Source organism: Hermetia illucens, chromosome 2, assembly GCF_905115235.1.
Source record: "Hermetia illucens chromosome 2, iHerIll2.2.curated.20191125, whole genome shotgun sequence".
NCBI classification, from domain to species: domain Eukaryota; kingdom Metazoa; phylum Arthropoda; class Insecta; order Diptera; family Stratiomyidae; genus Hermetia; species Hermetia illucens.
The window spans coordinates 14666208-14686139 of record NC_051850.1 but is presented as its reverse complement, the minus strand read 5'-3'; the positions used below and the strand labels follow the sequence as shown (position 1 = coordinate 14686139).

The 19932-nt window shown below is 43.8% G+C and overlaps 1 protein-coding gene across 1 annotated transcript in view; it reads left to right on the top strand.

The window, feature by feature from the left end:
- The window catches only part of LOC119647649 (titin-like), a 448809-nt gene that overhangs the window by 391094 nt on the left and 37783 nt on the right, over window positions 1–19932 (top strand). The window contains 2 exon segments of the mRNA XM_038048710.1: window positions 14–19583; window positions 19662–19868. Of these exon segments, the coding sequence (XP_037904638.1) occupies window positions 14–19583; window positions 19662–19868 (19777 nt within the window).

The window sequence follows — 19932 nt, the reverse complement described above, 5'->3', positions numbered from 1 at the left end:
GAAGAAACTCTAGTGGAGGAACTTCCCGAACAGGTTACCGTTCTCGAAACAGTCACCAAGGAAGGAAAGCCTAAGAAAAAAAACCGTCAAGACTCGAGTAATCAAGAAGACGAAGGGTGATAAACAGGAAGTCACCAAGATCGAAACCGTCGAAGAGGATGACCAAAAGCCTGTCACCACCGTAACAATCGAAGAAGGTCCTAAACCAGAGGAAGTCCCTGAAGAAACTCACAAGGTAGAAGAATTACCTGAACAAGTTACCGTGTTCGAGACAGTCACAAGGGAGGGAAAACCCAAGAAAAAGGTTGTCAAAACTAAAGTTCTCAAGAAAATCAAGGGTGATAAACAAGAAGTCACCAAGATCGAAACCGTTGAGGAAGACGATAAGGCCCCAGTCACAACCGTTACTGTCGAAGAAGTTAAGAAACCAGAGGAAGAAGAAACTCTAGTCGAGGAGCTTCCCGAACAAATTACGGTTCTCGAAACAGTCACCAAGGAAGGAAAGCCAAAGAAGAAAACCGTCAAGACTCGAGTAATCAAGAAGACGAAGGGTGATAAACAGGAGGTAACCAAGATCGAAACTGTTGAAGAAGATGATCAAAAACCAGTGACCACCGTAACAATCGAAGAAGCACCCAAACCAGAGAAAGTCCCTGAAGAAACTCACAAGGTAGAAGAATTACCTGAGCAAGTTACCGTTTTCGAGACAGTCACAAAGGAGGGAAAACCCAAGAAAAAGGTTGTCAAAACTAAGGTTCTCAAGAAGATCAAGGGTGAAAAACAAGAAGTCACCAAGATCGAAACCGTTGAGGAAGACGATAAGGCCCCAGTCACAACCGTTACTGTCGAAGAGGTGAAGAAACCAGAGGAAGAAGAAACTCTAGTCGAGGAGCTTCCCGAACAAGTTACCGTTCTCGAAACAGTCACCAAGGAAGGAAAGCCAAAGAAGAAAACCGTCAAGACACGAGTAATCAAGAAAACGAAGGGTGATAAACAGGAGGTCACCAAGATCGAAATCGTTGAAGAAGATGACCAGAAACCAGTCACCACCGTAACAGTCGAAGAGGGCCTTAAACCAGAAGAAGTTCCTGAAGAAACTCACAAGGTCGAAGAATTACCTGAACAAGTTACCGTTTTCGAGACAGTCACGAAGGAGGGGAAACCCAAGAAAAAGGTTGTCAAAACTAAGGTTCTCAAGAAAATCAAGGGTGATAAACAAGAAGTCACCAAGATCGAAACCGTTGAGGAAGACGATAAGGCCCCAGTCACAACCGTTACTGTCGAAGAAGTTAAGAAACCAGAGGAAGAACAAACTCTAGTCGAGGAGCTTCCCGAACAGGTTACCGTTCTCGAAACAGTCACCAAGGAAGGAAAGCCAAAGAAGAAAACCGTCAAGACCCGAGTAATCAAGAAGACGAAGGGTGATAAACAGGAGGTCACCAAGATCGAAACTATCGAAGAAGATGACCAAAAGCCTATCACCACCGTAACAATCGAAGAAGGTCCTAAACCAGAGGAAGCTCCTGAAGAAACCCACAAGGTAGAAGAATTACCTGAACAAGTTACCGTGTTCGAGACAGTCACGAAGGAGGGCAAACCCAAGAAAAAGGTTGTCAAGACTAAAGTTCTCAAGAAAATCAAGGGTGATAAACAAGAAGTCACCAAGATCGAAACCGTTGAGGAAGACGATAAGGCCCCAGTCACAACCGTTACTGTCGAAGAAGTTAAGAAACCAGAGGAAGAAGAAACTCTAGTCGAGGAGCTTCCCGAACAGGTTACCATTCTCGAAACAGTCACCAAGGAAGGAAAGCCAAAGAAGAAAACCGTCAAGACTCGAGTAATCAAGAAGACGAAGGGTGATAAACAGGAGGTCACCAAGATCGAAACTATCGAAGAAGATGACCAAAAGCCTATCACCACCGTAACAGTCGAAGAGGGCCCCAAACCAGAAGAAGTTCCTGAAGAAACTCACAAGGTCGAAGAATTACCTGAACAAGTTACCGTTTTCGAGACAGTCACAAAGGAGGGAAAACCCAAGAAAAAGGTTATCAAAACTAAGGTTCTCAAGAAGATCAAGGGTGACAAACAAGAAGTCACCAAGATCGAAACCGTCGAGGAAGACGATAAGGCCCCAGTCACAACCGTTACTGTCGAAGAAGTTAAGAAACCAGAGGAAGAAGAAACTCTAGTCGAGGAGCTTCCCGAACAGGTTACCGTTCTCGAAACAGTCACCAAGGAAGGAAAGCCAAAGAAGAAAACCGTCAAGACCCGAGTAATCAAGAAGACGAAGGGTGATAAACAGGAGGTCACCAAGATCGAAACTATCGAAGAGGATGACCAAAAGCCTATCACCACCGTAACGGTCGAAGAACGTCCTAAACCAGAGGAAGCTCCTGAAGAAACCCACAAGGTAGAAGAATTACCTGAACAAGTTACCGTTTTCGAAACAGTCACAAAGGAGGGAAAACCCAAGAAAAAGGTTGTCAAAACTAAAGTTCTCAAGAAAATCAAGGGTGATAAACAAGAAGTCACCAAGATCGAAACCGTTGAGGAAGACGATAAGGCCCCAGTCACAACCGTTACTGTGGAAGAAGTTAAGAAACCAGAGGAAGAACAACCTCTAGTCGAGGAGCTTCCCGAACAGGTTACCGTTCTCGAAACAGTCACCAAGGAAGGAAAGCCAAAGAAGAAAATCGTCAAGACCCGAGTAATCAAGAAGACGAAGGGTGATAAACAGGAGGTCACCAAGATCGAAACTATCGAAGAAGATGACCAAAAGCCTATCACCACCGTAACAGTCGAAGAGGGCCCCAAACCAGAAGAAGTTCCTGAAGAAACTCACAAGGTCGAAGAATTACCTGAACAAGTTACGGTTTTCGAGACAGTCACGAAGGAGGGAAAACCCAAGAAAAAGGTTATCAAAACTAAGGTTCTCAAGAAGATCAAGGGTGACAAACAAGAAGTCACCAAGATCGAAACCGTTGAGGAAGACGATAAGGCCCCAGTCACAACCGTTACTGTCGAAGAAGTTAAGAAACCAGAGGAAGAAGAAACTCTAGTCGAGGAGCTTCCCGAACAGGTTACCGTTCTCGAAACAATCACCAAGGAAGGAAAGCCAAAGAAGAAAACCGTCAAGACACGAGTAATCAAGAAGACGAAGGGTGATAAACAGGAAGTAACCAAGATCGAAACCGTTGAGGAAGATGACCAGAAACCAGTCACTACCGTAACAGTCGAAGAAGGCCCTAAACCAGAGGAAGTTCCTGAAGAAACTCAGAAGGTCGAAGAATTACCTGAACAAGTTACAGTTTTCGAGACAGTCACAAAGGAGGGAAAACCCAAGAAAAAGGTTGTCAAAACTAAGGTTCTCAAGAAAATCAAGGGTGATAAACAAGAAGTCACCAAGATCGAAACTGTTGAGGAAGACGATAAGGCCCCAGTCACAACCGTTACTGTCGAAGAAGTTAAGAAACCAGAGGAAGAAGAAACTCTAGTCGAGGAGCTTCCCGAACAGGTTACCGTTCTCGAAACAGTCACCAAGGAAGGAAAGCCAAAGAAGAAAACCGTCAAGACACGAGTAATCAAGAAGACGAAGGGTGATAAACAGGAGGTCACCAAGATCGAAACTATCGAAGAAGATGACCAAAAGCCTATCACCACCGTAACGGTCGAAGAACGTCCTAAACCAGAGGAAGCTCCTGAAGAAACCCACAAGGTAGAAGAATTACCTGAACAAGTTACCGTATTCGAGACAGTCACGAAGGAGGGAAAACCCAAGAAAAAGGTTATCAAAACTAAGGTTCTCAAGAAGATCAAGGGTGACAAACAAGAAGTCACCAAGATCGAAACCGTTGAAGAAGACGATAAGGCCCCAGTCACAACCGTTACTGTCGAAGAAGTTAAGAAACCAGAGGAAGAACACACTCTAGTCGAGGAGCTTCCCGAACAGGTTACCGTTCTCGAAACAGTCACCAAGGAAGGAAAGCCAAAGAAGAAAACCGTCAAGACTCGAGTAATCAAGAAGACGAAGGGTGATAAACAGGAGGTCACCAAGATCGAAACTATCGAAGAAGATGACCAAAAGCCTATCACCACCGTAACGGTCGAAGAACGTCCTAAACCAGAGGAAGCTCCTGAAGAAACCCACAAGGTAGAAGAATTACCTGAACAAGTTACTGTTTTCGAGACAGTCACAAAGGAGGGAAAACCCAAGAAAAAGGTTGTCAAAACTAAAGTTCTCAAGAAAATCAAGGGTGATAAACAAGAAGTCACCAAGATCGAAACCGTTGAGGAAGACGATAAGGCCCCAGTCACAACCGTTACTGTCGAAGAAGTTAAGAAACCAGAGGAAGAACAACCTCTAGTCGAGGAGCTTCCCGAACAGGTTACCGTTCTCGAAACAGTCACCAAGGAAGGAAAGCCAAAGAAGAAAACCGTCAAGACTCGAGTAATCAAGAAGACGAAGGGTGATAAACAGGAGGTCACCAAGATCGAAACTATCGAAGAAGATGACCAAAAGCCTATCACCACCGTAACAGTCGAAGAGGGCCCCAAACCAGAAGAAGTTCCTGAAGAAACTCACAAGGTCGAAGAATTACCTGAACAAGTTACCGTTTTCGAGACAGTCACAAAGGAGGGAAAACCCAAGAAAAAGGTTATCAAAACTAAGGTTCTCAAGAAAATCAAGGGTGATAAACAAGAAGTCACCAAGATCGAAACCGTTGAAGAAGACGATAAGGCCCCAGTCACAACCGTTACTGTCGAAGAAGTTAAGAAACCAGAGGAAGAACAAACTCTAGTCGAGGAGCTTCCCGAACAAGTTACCGTTCTCGAAACAGTCACCAAGGAAGGAAAGCCAAAGAAGAAAACCGTCAAGACTCGAGTAATCAAGAAGACGAAGGGTGATAAACAGGAGGTCACCAAGATCGAAATCGTTGAAGAAGATGACCAGAAACCAGTCACCACCGTAACAGTCGAAGAGGGCCCTAAACCAGAAGAAGTTCCTGAAGAAACTCACAAGGTCGAAGAATTACCCGAACAAGTTACCGTTTTCGAGACAGTCACAAAGGAGGGAAAACCCAAGAAAAAGGTTGTCAAAACTAAGGTTCTCAAGAAAATCAAGGGTGATAAACAAGAAGTCACCAAGATCGAAACCGTTGAGGAAGACGATAAGGCCCCAGTCACAACCGTTACTGTCGAAGAAGTTAAGAAACCAGAGGAAGAAGAAACTCTAGTCGAGGAGCTTCCCGAACAGGTTACCGTTCTCGAAACAATCACCAAGGAAGGAAAGCCAAAGAAGAAAACCATCAAGACACGAGTAATCAAGAAGACGAAGGGTGATAAACAGGAGGTCACCAAGATCGAAACTATCGAAGAAGATGACCAAAAGCCTATCACCACCGTAACGGTCGAAGAACGTCCTAAACCAGAGGAAGCTACTGAAGAAACCCACAAGGTAGAAGAATTACCTGAACAAGTTACCGTTTTCGAGACAGTCACAAAGGAGGGAAAACCCAAGAAAAAGGTTGTCAAAACTAAAGTTCTCAAGAAAATCAAGGGTGATAAACAAGAAGTCACCAAAATCGAAACCGTTGAGGAAGACGATAAGGCCCCAGTCACAACCGTTACTGTGGAGGAAGTTAAGAAACCAGAGGAAGAAGAAACTCTAGTCGAGGAGCTTCCCGAACAGGTTACCGTTCTCGAAACAGTCACCAAGGAAGGAAAGCCAAAGAAGAAAACCGTCAAGACACGAGTAATCAAGAAAACGAAGGGTGATAAACAGGAGGTAACCAAGATCGAAACTATCGAAGAAGATGACCAAAAGCCTATCACCACCGTAACGGTCGAAGAACGTCCTAAACCAGAGGAAGCTACTGAAGAAACTCACAAGGTCGAAGAATTACCCGAACAAGTTACCGTTTTCGAGACAGTCACAAAGGAGGGAAAACCCAAGAAAAAGGTTGTCAAAACTAAGGTTCTCAAGAAAATCAAGGGTGATAAACAAGAAGTCACCAAGATCGAAACCGTTGAGGAAGACGATAAGGCCCCAGTCACAACCGTTACTGTCGAAGAAGTTAAGAAACCAGAGGAAGAACAAACTCTAGTCGAGGAGCTTCCCGAACAGGTTACCGTTCTCGAAACAGTCACCAAGGAAGGAAAGCCAAAGAAGAAAACCGTCAAGACACGAGTAATCAAGAAAACGAAGGGTGATAAACAGGAGGTAACCAAGATCGAAACTATCGAAGAAGATGACCAAAAGCCTATCACCACCGTAACAGTCGAAGAGGGCCCCAAACCAGAAGAAGTTCCTGAAGAAACCCAGAAGGTAGAAGAATTACCTGAACAAGTTACCGTATTCGAGACAGTCACAAAGGAGGGAAAACCCAAGAAAAAGGTTGTCAAAACTAAAGTTCTCAAGAAAATCAAGGGTGATAAACAAGAAGTCACCAAAATCGAAACCGTTGAGGAAGACGATAAGGCCCCAGTCACAACCGTTACTGTGGAGCAAGTTAAGAAACCAGAGGAAGAACAACCTCTAGTCGAGGAGCTTCCCGAACAGGTTACCGTTCTCGAAACAGTCACCAAGGAAGGAAAGCCAAAGAAGAAAATCGTCAAGACCCGAGTAATCAAGAAGACGAGGGGTGATAAACAGGAGGTCACCAAGATCGAAACCGTTGAGGAAGATGACCAGAAACCAGTCACCACCGTAACAGTCGAAGAAGGCCCTAAACCAGAAGAAGTTCCTGAAGAAACTCACAAGGTCGAAGAATTACCTGAACAAGTTACCGTTTTCGAGACAGTCACAAAGGAGGGAAAACCCAAGAAAAAGGTTGTCAAAACTAAGGTTCTCAAGAAAATCAAGGGTGATAAACAAGAAGTCACCAAGATCGAAACCGTTGAGGAAGACGATAAGGCCCCAGTCACAACCGTTACTGTCGAAGAAGTTAAGAAACCAGAGGAAGAACAAACTCTAGTCGAGGAGCTTCCCGAACAGGTTACCGTTGTCGAAATAGTCACCAAAGAAGGAAAGCCTAAGAAGAAAACCGTCAAGACACGAGTAATCAAGAAGACGAAGGGTGATAAACAGGAGGTCACCAAGATCGAAACTATCGAAGAAGATGACCAAAAGCCTATCACCACCGTAACGGTCGAAGAAGGTCCTAAACCAGAGGAAGCTCCTGAAGAAACCCACAAGGTCGAAGAATTACCTGAACAAGTTACTGTATTCGAGACAGTCACAAAGGAGGGAAAACCCAAGAAAAAGGTTGTCAAAACTAAAGTTCTCAAGAAAATTAAGGGTGATAAACAAGAAGTCACCAAGATCGAAACCGTTGAGGAAGACGATAAGGCCCCAGTCACAACCGTTACTGTCGAAGAGGTTAAGAAACCAGAGGAAGAACAAACTCTAGTCGAGGAGCTTCCCGAACAAGTTACCGTTCTCGAAACAGTCACCAAGGAAGGAAAGCCAAAGAAGAAAACCGTCAAGACTCGAGTAATCAAGAAGACGAAGGGTGATAAACAGGAGGTAACCAAGATCGAAACCGTTGAAGAAGATGATCAAAAACCAATCACCACCGTAACAATCGAAGAAGGTCCTAAACCAGAGGAAGTCCCTGAAGAAACTCACAAGGTAGAAGAATTACCTGAACAAGTTACCGTTTTCGAGACAGTCACAAAGGAGGGAAAACCCAAGAAAAAGGTTGTTAAAACTAAGGTTCTCAAGAAAATCAAGGGTGATAAACAAGAAGTCACCAAGATCGAAACCGTTGAGGAAGACGATAAGGCCCCAGTCACAACCGTTACTGTCGAAGAAGTTAAAAAACCAGAGGAAGAAGAAACTCTAGTCGAGGAGCTTCCCGAACAGGTTACCGTTCTCGAAACAGTCACCAAGGAAGGAAAGCCAAAGAAGAAAACCGTCAAGACTCGAGTAATCAAGAAGACGAAGGGTGATAAACAGGAGGTCACCAAGATCGAAACCGTTGAAGAGGATGACCAAAAGCCCGTCACCACCGTAACAATCGAAGAAGGTCCCAAACCAGAGGAAGTCCCTGAAGAAACTCACAAGGTAGAAGAATTACCGGAACAAGTTACCGTGTTCGAGACAGTCACGAAGGAGGGCAAACCCAAGAAAAAGGTTGTCAAGACTAAAGTTCTCAAGAAGATCAAGGGTGATAAACAAGAAGTCACCAAGATCGAAACCGTTGAAGAAGACGATAAGGCCCCAGTCACAACCGTTACTGTCGAAGAAGTTAAGAAACCAGAGGAAGAACAAACTCTAGTCGAGGAGCTTCCCGAACAAGTTACCGTTCTCGAAACAGTCACCAAGGAAGGAAAGCCAAAGAAGAAAACCGTCAAGACTCGAGTAATCAAGAAGACGAAGGGTGATAAACAGGAGGTAACCAAGATCGAAACCGTTGAAGAAGATGATCAAAAACCAATCACCACCGTAACAATCGAAGAAGGTCCTAAACCAGAGGAAGTCCCTGAAGAAACTCACAAGGTAGAAGAATTACCTGAACAAGTTACCGTTTTCGAGACAGTCACAAAGGAGGGAAAACCCAAGAAAAAGGTTGTTAAAACTAAGGTTCTCAAGAAAATCAAGGGTGATAAACAAGAAGTCACCAAGATCGAAACCGTTGAGGAAGACGATAAGGCCCCAGTCACAACCGTTACTGTCGAAGAAGTTAAAAAACCAGAGGAAGAACAAACTCTAGTCGAGGAGCTTCCCGAACAGGTTACCGTTCTCGAAACAGTCACCAAGGAAGGAAAGCCAAAGAAGAAAACCGTCAAGACTCGAGTAATCAAGAAGACGAAGGGTGATAAACAGGAGGTCACCAAGATCGAAACCGTTGAAGAGGATGACCAAAAGCCCGTCACCACCGTAACAATCGAAGAAGGTCCCAAACCAGAGGAAGTCCCTGAAGAAACTCACAAGGTAGAAGAATTACCGGAACAAGTTACCGTGTTCGAGACAGTCACGAAGGAGGGCAAACCCAAGAAAAAGGTTGTCAAGACTAAAGTTCTCAAGAAGATCAAGGGTGATAAACAAGAAGTCACCAAGATCGAAACCGTTGAAGAAGACGATAAGGCCCCAGTCACAACCGTTACTGTCGAAGAAGTTAAGAAACCAGAGGAAGAACAAACTCTAGTCGAGGAGCTTCCCGAACAAGTTACCGTTCTCGAAACAGTCACCAAGGAAGGAAAGCCAAAGAAGAAAACCGTCAAGACCCGAGTAATCAAGAAGACGAAGGGTGATAAACAGGAGGTAACCAAGATCGAAACCGTTGAAGAAGATGATCAAAAACCAGTCACCACCGTAACAATCGAAGAAGGTCCTAAACCAGAGGAAGTCCCTGAAGAAACTCACAAGGTAGAAGAATTACCTGAACAAGTTACAGTTTTCGAGACAGTCACAAAGGAGGGAAAACCCAAGAAAAAGGTTGTCAAAACTAAGGTTCTCAAGAAAATCAAGGGTGATAAACAAGAAGTCACCAAGATCGAAACTGTTGAGGAAGACGATAAGGCCCCAGTCACAACCGTTACTGTCGAAGAAGTTAAGAAACCAGAGGAAGAACAAACTCTAGTCGAGGAGCTTCCCGAACAGGTTACCGTTCTCGAAACAGTCACCAAAGAAGGAAAGCCTAAGAAGAAAACCGTCAAGACTCGAGTAATCAAGAAGACGAAGGGTGATAAACAGGAAGTCACCAAGATCGAAACCGTTGAAGAAGATGACCAGAAACCAGTCACCACCGTAACAGTCGAAGAGGGTCCTAAACCAAAGGGAATCTCTGAAGAAAGTCACATGATCGAGGAACTGCCAGAACAAGTAACTGTGTTTGAGATAATCACGAAGGAAGGCAAGCCCAAGAAGAAGGTTGTCAAAACCAGAGTGCTCAAAAAGACCAAAGGCGACAAAAAAGAAATCATCAAAATCGAAACCGTTGAGGAGGATGACAAAGCTCCGATCACTAGCGTTACAGTCGAGGATCTCGGAGAACACGCCGCAGAGGATACGGAAGATACAATGGAACAATCTGAGGTCTTCCCAATAGGCACTGAAATTTCACAAGGTAAGGTTGATAACAAAAACTATATATATACGGAACCACGGAATGTAGAGGGTGAAACGGCCAGCGAGGTTGCTAACGATGCTGTAACCAACGCTGAAGAGGAAATTGAAGTAGAGGAACTTCCTATCCTTGACACAGTCACAGGGGAAGGAAAGCGAAAGAAAAAGACCGTAAAGTCTCGAGTTATCAAAGTGACAAAGGGTGACAAGAATGAGGGTGATAAGGAGCCAGTCGCCATCCTAACAGTCGAGAAAGGATCGAAGCCAGAAGAAGTTCCAACAGAAACTGAGAAGATAGAGGAACTACCCGAACAGGTTACTGTGATTGAGACAATCACCAAAGAAGGTAAACCAACCAAAAAGATCGTCAGGACAAAGGTTCTCAAGAAGATCAAAGGTGGCAAGCAAGAAATCACCAAGGTCGAAACTGTTGAGGAGGATGACAAGGCTCCAATTACAACTGTTATCGTAGAAGAAGTGCTGAAACCAGAGGAACCAACTCTAGTTGAGGAACTTCCCGAACAGATTACCGTTCTCGAAACAGTTACCAGGGAAGGAAAGCCAAAGAAGAAAACGGTCAAAACTAGAGTAATCAAAAAGACAAAGGGTGATAAACAGGAAATCACCAAAATCGAAACCATTGAAGAGGACGAAATGGCTCCGGTAACAACTGTTACAGTTAAAGAAGTTAAGAAACCGGAAGAGGAGGAAACTCTAGTTGAGGAACTTCCCGAACAGGTCACCGTTCTCGAGACGATCACAAAGGAAGGTAAGCCAAAGAAAAAAACCGTCAAGACTCGAGTAATCAAGAAGACGAAGGGTGATAAACAGGAGGTCACCAAGATCGAAACCGTTGAAGAGGATGACCAGAAACCTGTCACCACCGTCACAGTCGAAAAAGTTCCTAAACCAGAGGAAGTCCCTCAAGAAACGCAAAAGATTGAAGAATTGCCTGAACAAGTAACTGTTTTCGAGACAGTCACAAAGGAGGGAAAACCCAAGAAAAAGGTTGTCAAAACTAAGGTTCTCAAGAAGATCAAGGGCGATAAACAAGAAGTTACCAAGATCGAAACCATTGAGGAAGATGACAAGGCACCAGTCACAACCGTCACGGTCGAAGAACTTGAGAAACCAGAGGAGGGGGAAATTGTGGTTGAGGAACTTCCGGAACAGGTTACCGTTCTTGAAACAGTGACTAAGGAAGGAAGGCCCCAGAAGAAAACCGTGAAGACACGGATAATTAGGAAGACGAAGGGTGATAAACAGGAGGTCACCAAGATCGAAACGGTTGAGGAGGACGACAGAGCCCCAGTCACAACCGTCATGGTCGAAGATATCGAGAAACCAGAGGAGGAAATTGTGGTTGAGGAGCTTCCGGAACAGGTTACCGTTCTCGAAACAGTGACTAAGGAAGGAAGGCCACAGAAAAAAACCGTCAAAACACGGGTAATTAAGAAGACCAAGGGTGATAAACAGGAGGTCACCAAGATCGAAACCGTTGAAGTGGATGACCAGAAACCTATCACCACCGTAACTGTCGAAGAAGGTCCTAAACCACAGGAAGTTCCTGAAGAAATTCAGACTATGGAAGAACTCCCTGAAGAAGTTACTATTTTTGAAACGGTCACAAAAGAGGGTAAACCCAAGAAAAAGATTATCAAAAGTAAGGTTCTCAAGAAGATCAAGGGTGACAAGCAAGAAGTCACCAAGATCGAAACTGTTGAGGAAGATGACAAAGCCCCAGTCACAACCGTTACCGTCGAAGAAATTGGGAAACCAGAGGAGGAACAAATTGTGGTTGAGGAACTTCCGGAACAGGTTACCATTCTCGAAACAGTCACCAAGGAAGGAAAGCCTAAGAAGAAAACCGTCAAAACACGGGTAATTAAGAAAACAAAGGGTGATAAACAGGAGATCACTAAGATCGAAACCGTTCAAGAGGATGACCAGAAACCAGTCACGACTGTAACAATCGAAGAGGCACCCAAACCAGAGGAAGTGTCTGAAGAAACTCATAAGATCGAGGAGTTACCTGAACAAGTTACCATTTTCGAGACAGTCACAAAGGAGGGAAAACCCAAGAAAACGGTTGTGAAAACTAAGGTTCTCAAGAAGATAAAGGGCGATAAACAAGAAATTACCAAGATCGAAACCGTCGAGGAAGACGATAAGGCCCCAGTCACAACCGTTACTATCGAAGAAGTTAAGAAACCAGAGAAAGAAGAAACTCTAGTCGAGGAGCTTCCCGAACAGGTCACTGTTCTCGAAACAGTCACGAAAGAAGGACAGCCTAAGAAGAAAACCGTCAAGACTCGAGTAATCAAGAAGACGAAGGGTGATAAACAGGAGGTCACCAAGATCGAAACCGTTGAAGAAGATGACCAAAAGCCTGTCACCACCGTGACTGTCGAAGAAGGTCCTAAACCAGAGGAAGTTCCTGATGAAACTCACAAGATCGAGGAATTACCTGAACAAGTTACTGTCTTCGAGACAATCACAAAGGAGGGAAAACCCAAGAAAAAGGTTGTCAAAACTAAGGTTCTCAAGAAGATCAAGGGCGATAAACAAGAAGTTACCAAGATCGAAACCGTCGAGGAAGACGATAAGGCCCCAGTCACAACCGTTACTGTGGAAGAGGTTAAGAAACCAGAGGAAGAAGAAACTCTAGTGGAGGAACTTCCCGAACAGGTCACCGTTCTCGAAACAGTCACGAAGGAAGGAAAGCCTAAGAAGAAAACCGTCAAAACTCGAGTAATCAAGAAGACGAAGGGTGATAAACAGGAGGTCACCAAGATCGAAACCGTTGAAGAAGATGACGAAAAGCCTGTCACCACCGTAATTGTCGAAGAAGGTCCTAAGCCGGAGGAAGTTCCTGAAGAAACTCATAAGATCGAGGAGTTACCTGAACAAGTTACCGTTTTCGAGACAGTTACAAAGGAGGGGAAACCCAAGAAAAAGATCGTTAAAACTAAGGTTCTCAAGAAGATAAAGGGTGATAAACAGGAAGTTACCAAGATCGAAACCGTCGAGGAAGATGATAAGGCCCCAGTTACAACCGTTACCGTCGAAGAAGTTAAGAAACCAGAGGAAGAAGAAACTCTAGTCGAGGAGCTTCCCGAACAGGTCACTGTTCTCGAAACAGTCACGAAGGAAGGAAAGCCTAAGAAGAAAACCGTCAAGACTCGAGTAATCAAGAAGACGAAGGGTGATAAACAGGAGGTCACCAAGATCGAAACCGTTGAAGAAGATGACCAAAAGCCTGTCACCACCATAACAGTCGAAGAAGGTCCTAAACCAGAGGAAGTTCCTGAAGAAGCTCATAAGATCGAGGAATTACCTGAACAAGTTACTGTCTTCGAGACAATCACAAAGGAGGGGAAACCCAAGAAAAAGGTTGTTAAAACTAAGGTTCTCAAGAAGATAAAGGGTGATAAACAGGAAGTTACCAAAATCGAAACCGTCGAGGAAGACGATAAGGCCCCAGTCACAACCGTTACCGTCGAAGAAGTTAAGAAACCAGAGGAAGAAGAAACTCTAGTCGAGGAGCTTCCCGAACAGGTCACTGTTCTCGAAACAGTCACGAAGGAAGGAAAGCCTAAGAAGAAAACCGTCAAGACTCGAGTAATCAAGAAGACGAAGGGTGATAAACAGGAGGTCACCAAGATCGAAACCGTTGAAGAAGATGACCAAAAGCCTGTCACCACCGTAACAGTCGAAGAAGGTCCTAAACCAGAGGAAGTTCCTGAAGAAACTCATAAGATCGAGGAATTACCTGAACAAGTTACTGTCTTCGAGACAATCACAAAGGAGGGAAAACCCAAGAAAAAGGTTGTCAAAACTAAAGTTCTTAAGAAAATTAAGGGTGATAAACAAGAAGTCACCAAGATCGAAACCGTCGAGGAAGACGATAAGGCCCCAGTCACAACCGTTACCGTCGAAGAAGTTAAGAAACCAGAGGAAGAAGAAACTCTAGTCGAGGAGCTTCCTGAACAGGTCACTGTTCTCGAAACAGTCACGAAGGAAGGAAAGCCTAAGAAGAAAACCGTCAAGACTCGAGTAATCAAGAAGACGAAGGGTGATAAACAGGAGGTCACCAAGATCGAAACCGTTGAAGAAGATGACCAAAAGCCTGTCACCACCGTAACAGTCGAAGAAGGTCCTAAACCAGAGGAAGTTCCTGAAGAAACTCATAAGATCGAGGAATTACCTGAACAAGTTACTGTCTTCGAGACAGTCACAAAGGAGGGGAAACCCAAGAAAAAGGTTGTTAAAACTAAGGTTCTCAAGAAGATAAAGGGTGATAAACAGGAAGTTACCAAGATCGAAACCGTCGAGGAAGACGATAAGGCCCCAGTCACAACCGTTACCGTCGAAGAAGTTAAGAAACCAGAGGAAGAAGAAACTCTAGTCGAGGAGCTTCCCGAACAGGTCACTGTTCTCGAAACAGTCACGAAGGAAGGAAAGCCTAAGAAGAAAACCGTCAAGACTCGAGTAATCAAGAAGACGAAGGGTGATAAACAGGAGGTCACCAAGATCGAAACCGTTGAAGAAGATGACCGAAAGCCTGTCACCACCGTAACAGTCGAAGAAGGTCCTAAACCAGAGGAAGTTCCTGAAGAAACTCATAAGATCGAGGAATTACCTGAACAAGTTACTGTCTTCGAGACAATCACAAAGGAGGGAAAACCCAAGAAAAAGGTTGTCAAAACTAAAGTTCTCAAGAAAATTAAGGGTGATAAACAAGAAGTCACCAAGATCGAAACCGTTGAGGAAGACGATAAAGCCCCAGTCACAACTGTTACCGTCGAAAAAGTTAAGAAACCAGAGGAAGAAGAAACTCTAGTCGAGGAGCTTCCCGAACAGGTCACTGTTCTCGAAACAGTCACGAAGGAAGGAAAGCCTAAGAAGAAAACCGTCAAGACTCGAGTAATCAAGAAGACGAAGGGTGATAAACAGGAGGTCACCAAGATCGAAACCGTTGAAGAAGATGACCAAAAGCCTGTCACCACCGTAACAGTCGAAGAAGGTCCTAAACCAGAGGAAGTTCCTGAAGAAACTCATAAGATCGAGGAATTACCTGAACAAGTTACTGTCTTCGAGACAGTCACAAAGGAAGGGAAACCCAAGAAAAAGTTTGTTAAAACTAAGGTTCTCAAGAAGATAAAGGGTGATAAACAGGAAGTTACCAAGATCGAAACCGTCGAGGAAGACGATAAGGCCCCAGTCACAACCGTTACCGTCGAAGAAGTTAAGAAACCAGAGGAAGAAGAAACTCTAGTCGAGGAGCTTCCCGAACAGGTCACTGTTCTCGAAACAGTCACGAAGGAAGGAAAGCCTAAGAAGAAAACCGTCAAGACTCGAGTAATCAAGAAGACGAAGGGTGATAAACAGGAGGTCACCAAGATCGAAACCGTTGAAGAAGATGACCAAAAGCCTGTCACCACCGTAACAGTCGAAGAAGGTCCTAAACCAGAGGAAGTTCCTGAAGAAACTTATAAGATCGAGGAATTACCTGAACAAGTTACTGTCTTCGAGACAATCACAAAGGAGGGAAAACCCAAGAAAAAGGTTGTCAAAACTAAAGTTCTCAAGAAAATTAAGGGTGATAAACAAGAAGTCACCAAGATCGAAACCGTTGAGGAAGACGATAAAGCCCCAGTCACAACTGTTACCGTCGAAGAAGTTAAGAAACCAGAGGAAGAAGAAACTCTAGTCGAGGAGCTTCCTGAACAGGTCACTGTTCTCGAAACAGTCACGAAGGAAGGAAAGCCTAAGAAGAAAACCGTCAAGACTCGAGTAATCAAGAAGACGAAGGGTGATAAACAGGAGGTCACCAAGATCGAAACCGTTGAAGAAGATGACCAAAAGCCTGTCACCACCGTAACAGTCGAAGAAGGTCCTAAACCAGAGGAAGTTCCTGAAGAAACTCATAAGATCGAGGAATTACCTGAACAAGTTACTGTCTTCGAGACAGTCACAAAGGAGGGGAAACCCAAGAAAAAGGTTGTTAAAACTAAGGTTCTCAAGAAGATAAAGGGTGATAAACAGGAAGTTACCAAGATCGAAACCGTCGAGGAAGACGATAAGGCCCCAGTCACAACCGTTACCGTCGAAGAAGTTAAGAAACCAGAGGAAGAAGAAACTCTAGTCGAGGAGCTTCCCGAACAAGTCACTGTTCTCGAAACAGTCACGAAGGAAGGAAAGCCTAAGAAGAAAACCGTCAAGACTCGAGTAATCAAGAAGACGAAGGGTGATAAACAGGAGGTCACCAAGATCGAAACCGTTGAAGAAGATGACCAAAAGCCTGTCACCACCGTAACAGTCGAAGAAGGTCCTAAACCAGAGGAAGTTCCTGAAGAAACTCATAAGATCGAGGAATTACCTGAACAAGTTACTGTCTTCGAGACAGTCACAAAGGAGGGGAAACCCAAGAAAAAGGTTGTTAAAACTAAGGTTCTCAAGAAGATAAAGGGTGATAAACAGGAAGTTACCAAGATCGAAACCGTCGAGGAAGACGATAAGGCCCCAGTCACAACCGTTACTGTCGAAGAAGTTAAGAAACCAGAGGAAGAAGAAACTCTAGTCGAGGAGCTTCCCGAACAGGTCACTGTTCTCGAAACAGTCACGAAGGAAGGACAGCCTAAGAAGAAAACCGTCAAGACTCGAGTAATCAAGAAGACGAAGGGTGATAAACAGGAGGTCACCAAGATCGAAACCGTTGAAGAAGATGACCAAAAGCCTGTCACCACCGTAACAGTCGAAGAAGGTCCTAAACCAGAGGAAGTTCCTGAAGAAACTCATAAGATCGAGGAATTACCTGAGCAAGTTACTGTCTTCGAGACAATCACAAAGGAGGGAAAACCCAAGAAAAAGGTTGTCAAAACTAAAGTTCTCAAGAAAATTAAGGGTGATAAACAAGAAGTCACCAAGATCGAAACCGTTGAGGAAGACGATAAAGCCCCAGTCACAACTGTTACCGTCGAAGAAGTTAAGAAACCAGAGGAAGAAGAAACTCTAGTCGAGGAGCTTCCCGAACAGGTCACTGTTCTCGAAACAGTCACGAAGGAAGGAAAGCCTAAGAAGAAAACCGTCAAGACTCGAGTAATCAAGAAGACGAAGGGTGATAAACAGGAGGTCACCAAGATCGAAACCGTTGAAGAAGATGACCAAAAGCCTGTCACCACCGTAACAGTCGAAGAAGGTCCTAAACCAGAGGAAGTTCCTGAAGAAACTCATAAGATCGAGGAATTACCTGAACAAGTTACTGTCTTCGAGACAATCACAAAGGAGGGAAAACCCAAGAAAAAGGTTGTCAAAACTAAAGTTCTCAAGAAAATTAAGGGTGATAAACAAGAAGTTACCAAGATCGAAACCGTTGAGGAAGACGATAAGGCCCCAGTCACAACCCTTACCGTCGAAGAGGTTAAGAAACCAGAGGAAGAAGAAACTCTAGTCGAGGAACTTCCCGAACAGGTTACCGTTCTCGAAACAGTCACCAAGGAAGGAAAGCCAAAGAAGAAAACCGTCAAAACTCGAGTAATCAAGAAGACGAAGGGTGATAAACAGGAGGTCACCAAGATCGAAACCGTTGAAGAAGATGACCAAAAGCCTGTCACCACCGTAATTATCGAAGAAGGTCCTAAGCCGGAGGAAGTCCCAGAAGAAGCTTACAAGATCGAAGAATTACCTGAACAAGTTTCCGTGTTTGAGACCATCACAAAAGAGGGGAAACCGAAGAAAAAGGTTGTCAGAACTAAAGTTTTCAAAAAGGACAAAGGGGATAAACAAGAAGTCACCAAGATCGAAACCTTTGAAGAGGACGATAAGGCCCCACTCACAACCGTCACGGTAGAAGAAACCACGAAGCCTGAGGAGGAGGAAGTTGTAATTAGGGAACTGCCTGAGCAGGTGGCAGTATTCGAGACGATCGCAAAGGACGGGGTGCCGAAAAAGAAAACTGTTAGGACTAGGGTTATTCAGAGAACTAAAGGTGATAAGCAAGAGATTACCAAAGTGGAGACAGTGGAAGAAGACGATAAAGAACCAGTGACCACTGTAACGATTGAAGAAGCCCAGCAACCCAACGACTTTGCAGGAGAGGGTGAAGAAATCCACGAGCTTCCCGAGCAAATCACCATATACGAAAGAAGAGATAAGGAAGGGAAGCCAACCAAGAAAATTTCGAAAACCAGGATATTGAAAAAGGTAAAAGGGGACAAAGAAAAAGTTACTAAAATCGAGACTATCGAGGAAGATGGTAAAATACAAGCTGCAAATGTTGTGGTTGAGGAAATTCCTATAATAGAACCGGAAATTATAGAGGAACTTCCAGAGAAGGTTATTATTAAAGAGAGGGTAAGCGACGACGGTGTTGTCACGCAAGATGTCGCAAAAGTGAGAACAATAAAGAAGAAACATGGTCCTCATGAGGAAACTACCAAAATTGAGACGATCAAAAAAGAAGGAGAAGAACCTTCTACCAGCATTAGTGTTGAGAGATTGAAACGGCGCCGGAAGTCCGAAAAACCCGTAGAAGTTGTGGAGGAACTCCCAGAACAAAAAACTGTATATTTCTCCGTGGGTGATGATGGTAAGCTTAAAAAGACAGTAGTTAAAACTCGTATTATCAAAAAGATAAAAGGGGATAAACAAGAAATCACGAAAATTCAAACTGTGGAGGAATATGAGAAGGAACCAGTGACGACGGTTTCGGTGGAGGAAATCGAGAAACCTTTGACGGAAGAACAACAGGAAGAGCCCATCTTCATAGAGGAATTTCCAGAAATTGTTCGTGAAGATTCCTCTCCAACTGATACAGGAGAGATAAAAAAGAAAGTTGTTCGTCAGAAAAAATTCCGAAAGCCGAAGGGAGATCACGATGAGATAATGGAAATTCAGATTATCGAAGAAGAAGGGAAGGAACCAATATCCTCCGTAAATATCGCAGATGTGCCTAAAGAAGAAGTTGAAACCATGCCTGGTGAAATGGTGGAAGCACGCGAATTACCGATGGAGGTTATCGTTGTTGAATCGAAATCGAAAGAGGGTAAACCTAAGAAAACGGTGGTCAAAACTAAAACAGTTAAGAGGCTTAAAGGTGAGAAAGAGGAAGTAACGAAAATCCAGACCATCATTGAAGATGAAAAAGAACCTGTTAGAACGCTCTTAATTGAAGAAACAGTACCAACTGAAGATTCTCCGGTTCAAACGATCCCATTAGAAGAATTACCTGAGGAAATTATTGAAGCTGAAGTTTCCATAGATGGTGCCAAGCCAAAGAAAAAAGTTATAAAAACTAAGGGTTATAAAAAATTAAAAGATGAAAAACCAGAAGTTACAACTATTCAAACCGTTGAGGAAGAAGGCGAACAGCCTGTCACTTTGGTTAGGGTAGTGAGTAGTGATAGTTTAGCTAATGTTATTGACATAAGTTCTCTGGCTGATGAAACTGCCGATTTTCACAAAACACCAACACAATATACACCTACACCTTACACTGACAATATAGAGCCTGGTAAGGATATTGCATTTGCCTTTACTCCCTGTCAATTAGATTTTTCACAAAATAATTATATGAATGTGTATTTTACAGAAGCAGCTCCAGAAGAAAAGCCCATATTCATCACAACCTTCGAAACTAGCAACGTAGATGGCGAAACTGTGATCAAACCACGCAGTAAAAAAGTTACAACCGATAAAGGTTTTATTGTAGAAGAGATACTAAGTGACTCTGAATCGCCAATTGTCCCCCAGGTCCCAGAAAGCAGTGTAGAAATTGTTGAAGTTAATGAGTTAGAAGGTGACAAATTCAATTACTTTTTTTCTCTAACATTATTTCGTAAGGTCTTTTGATATCCTTCTAT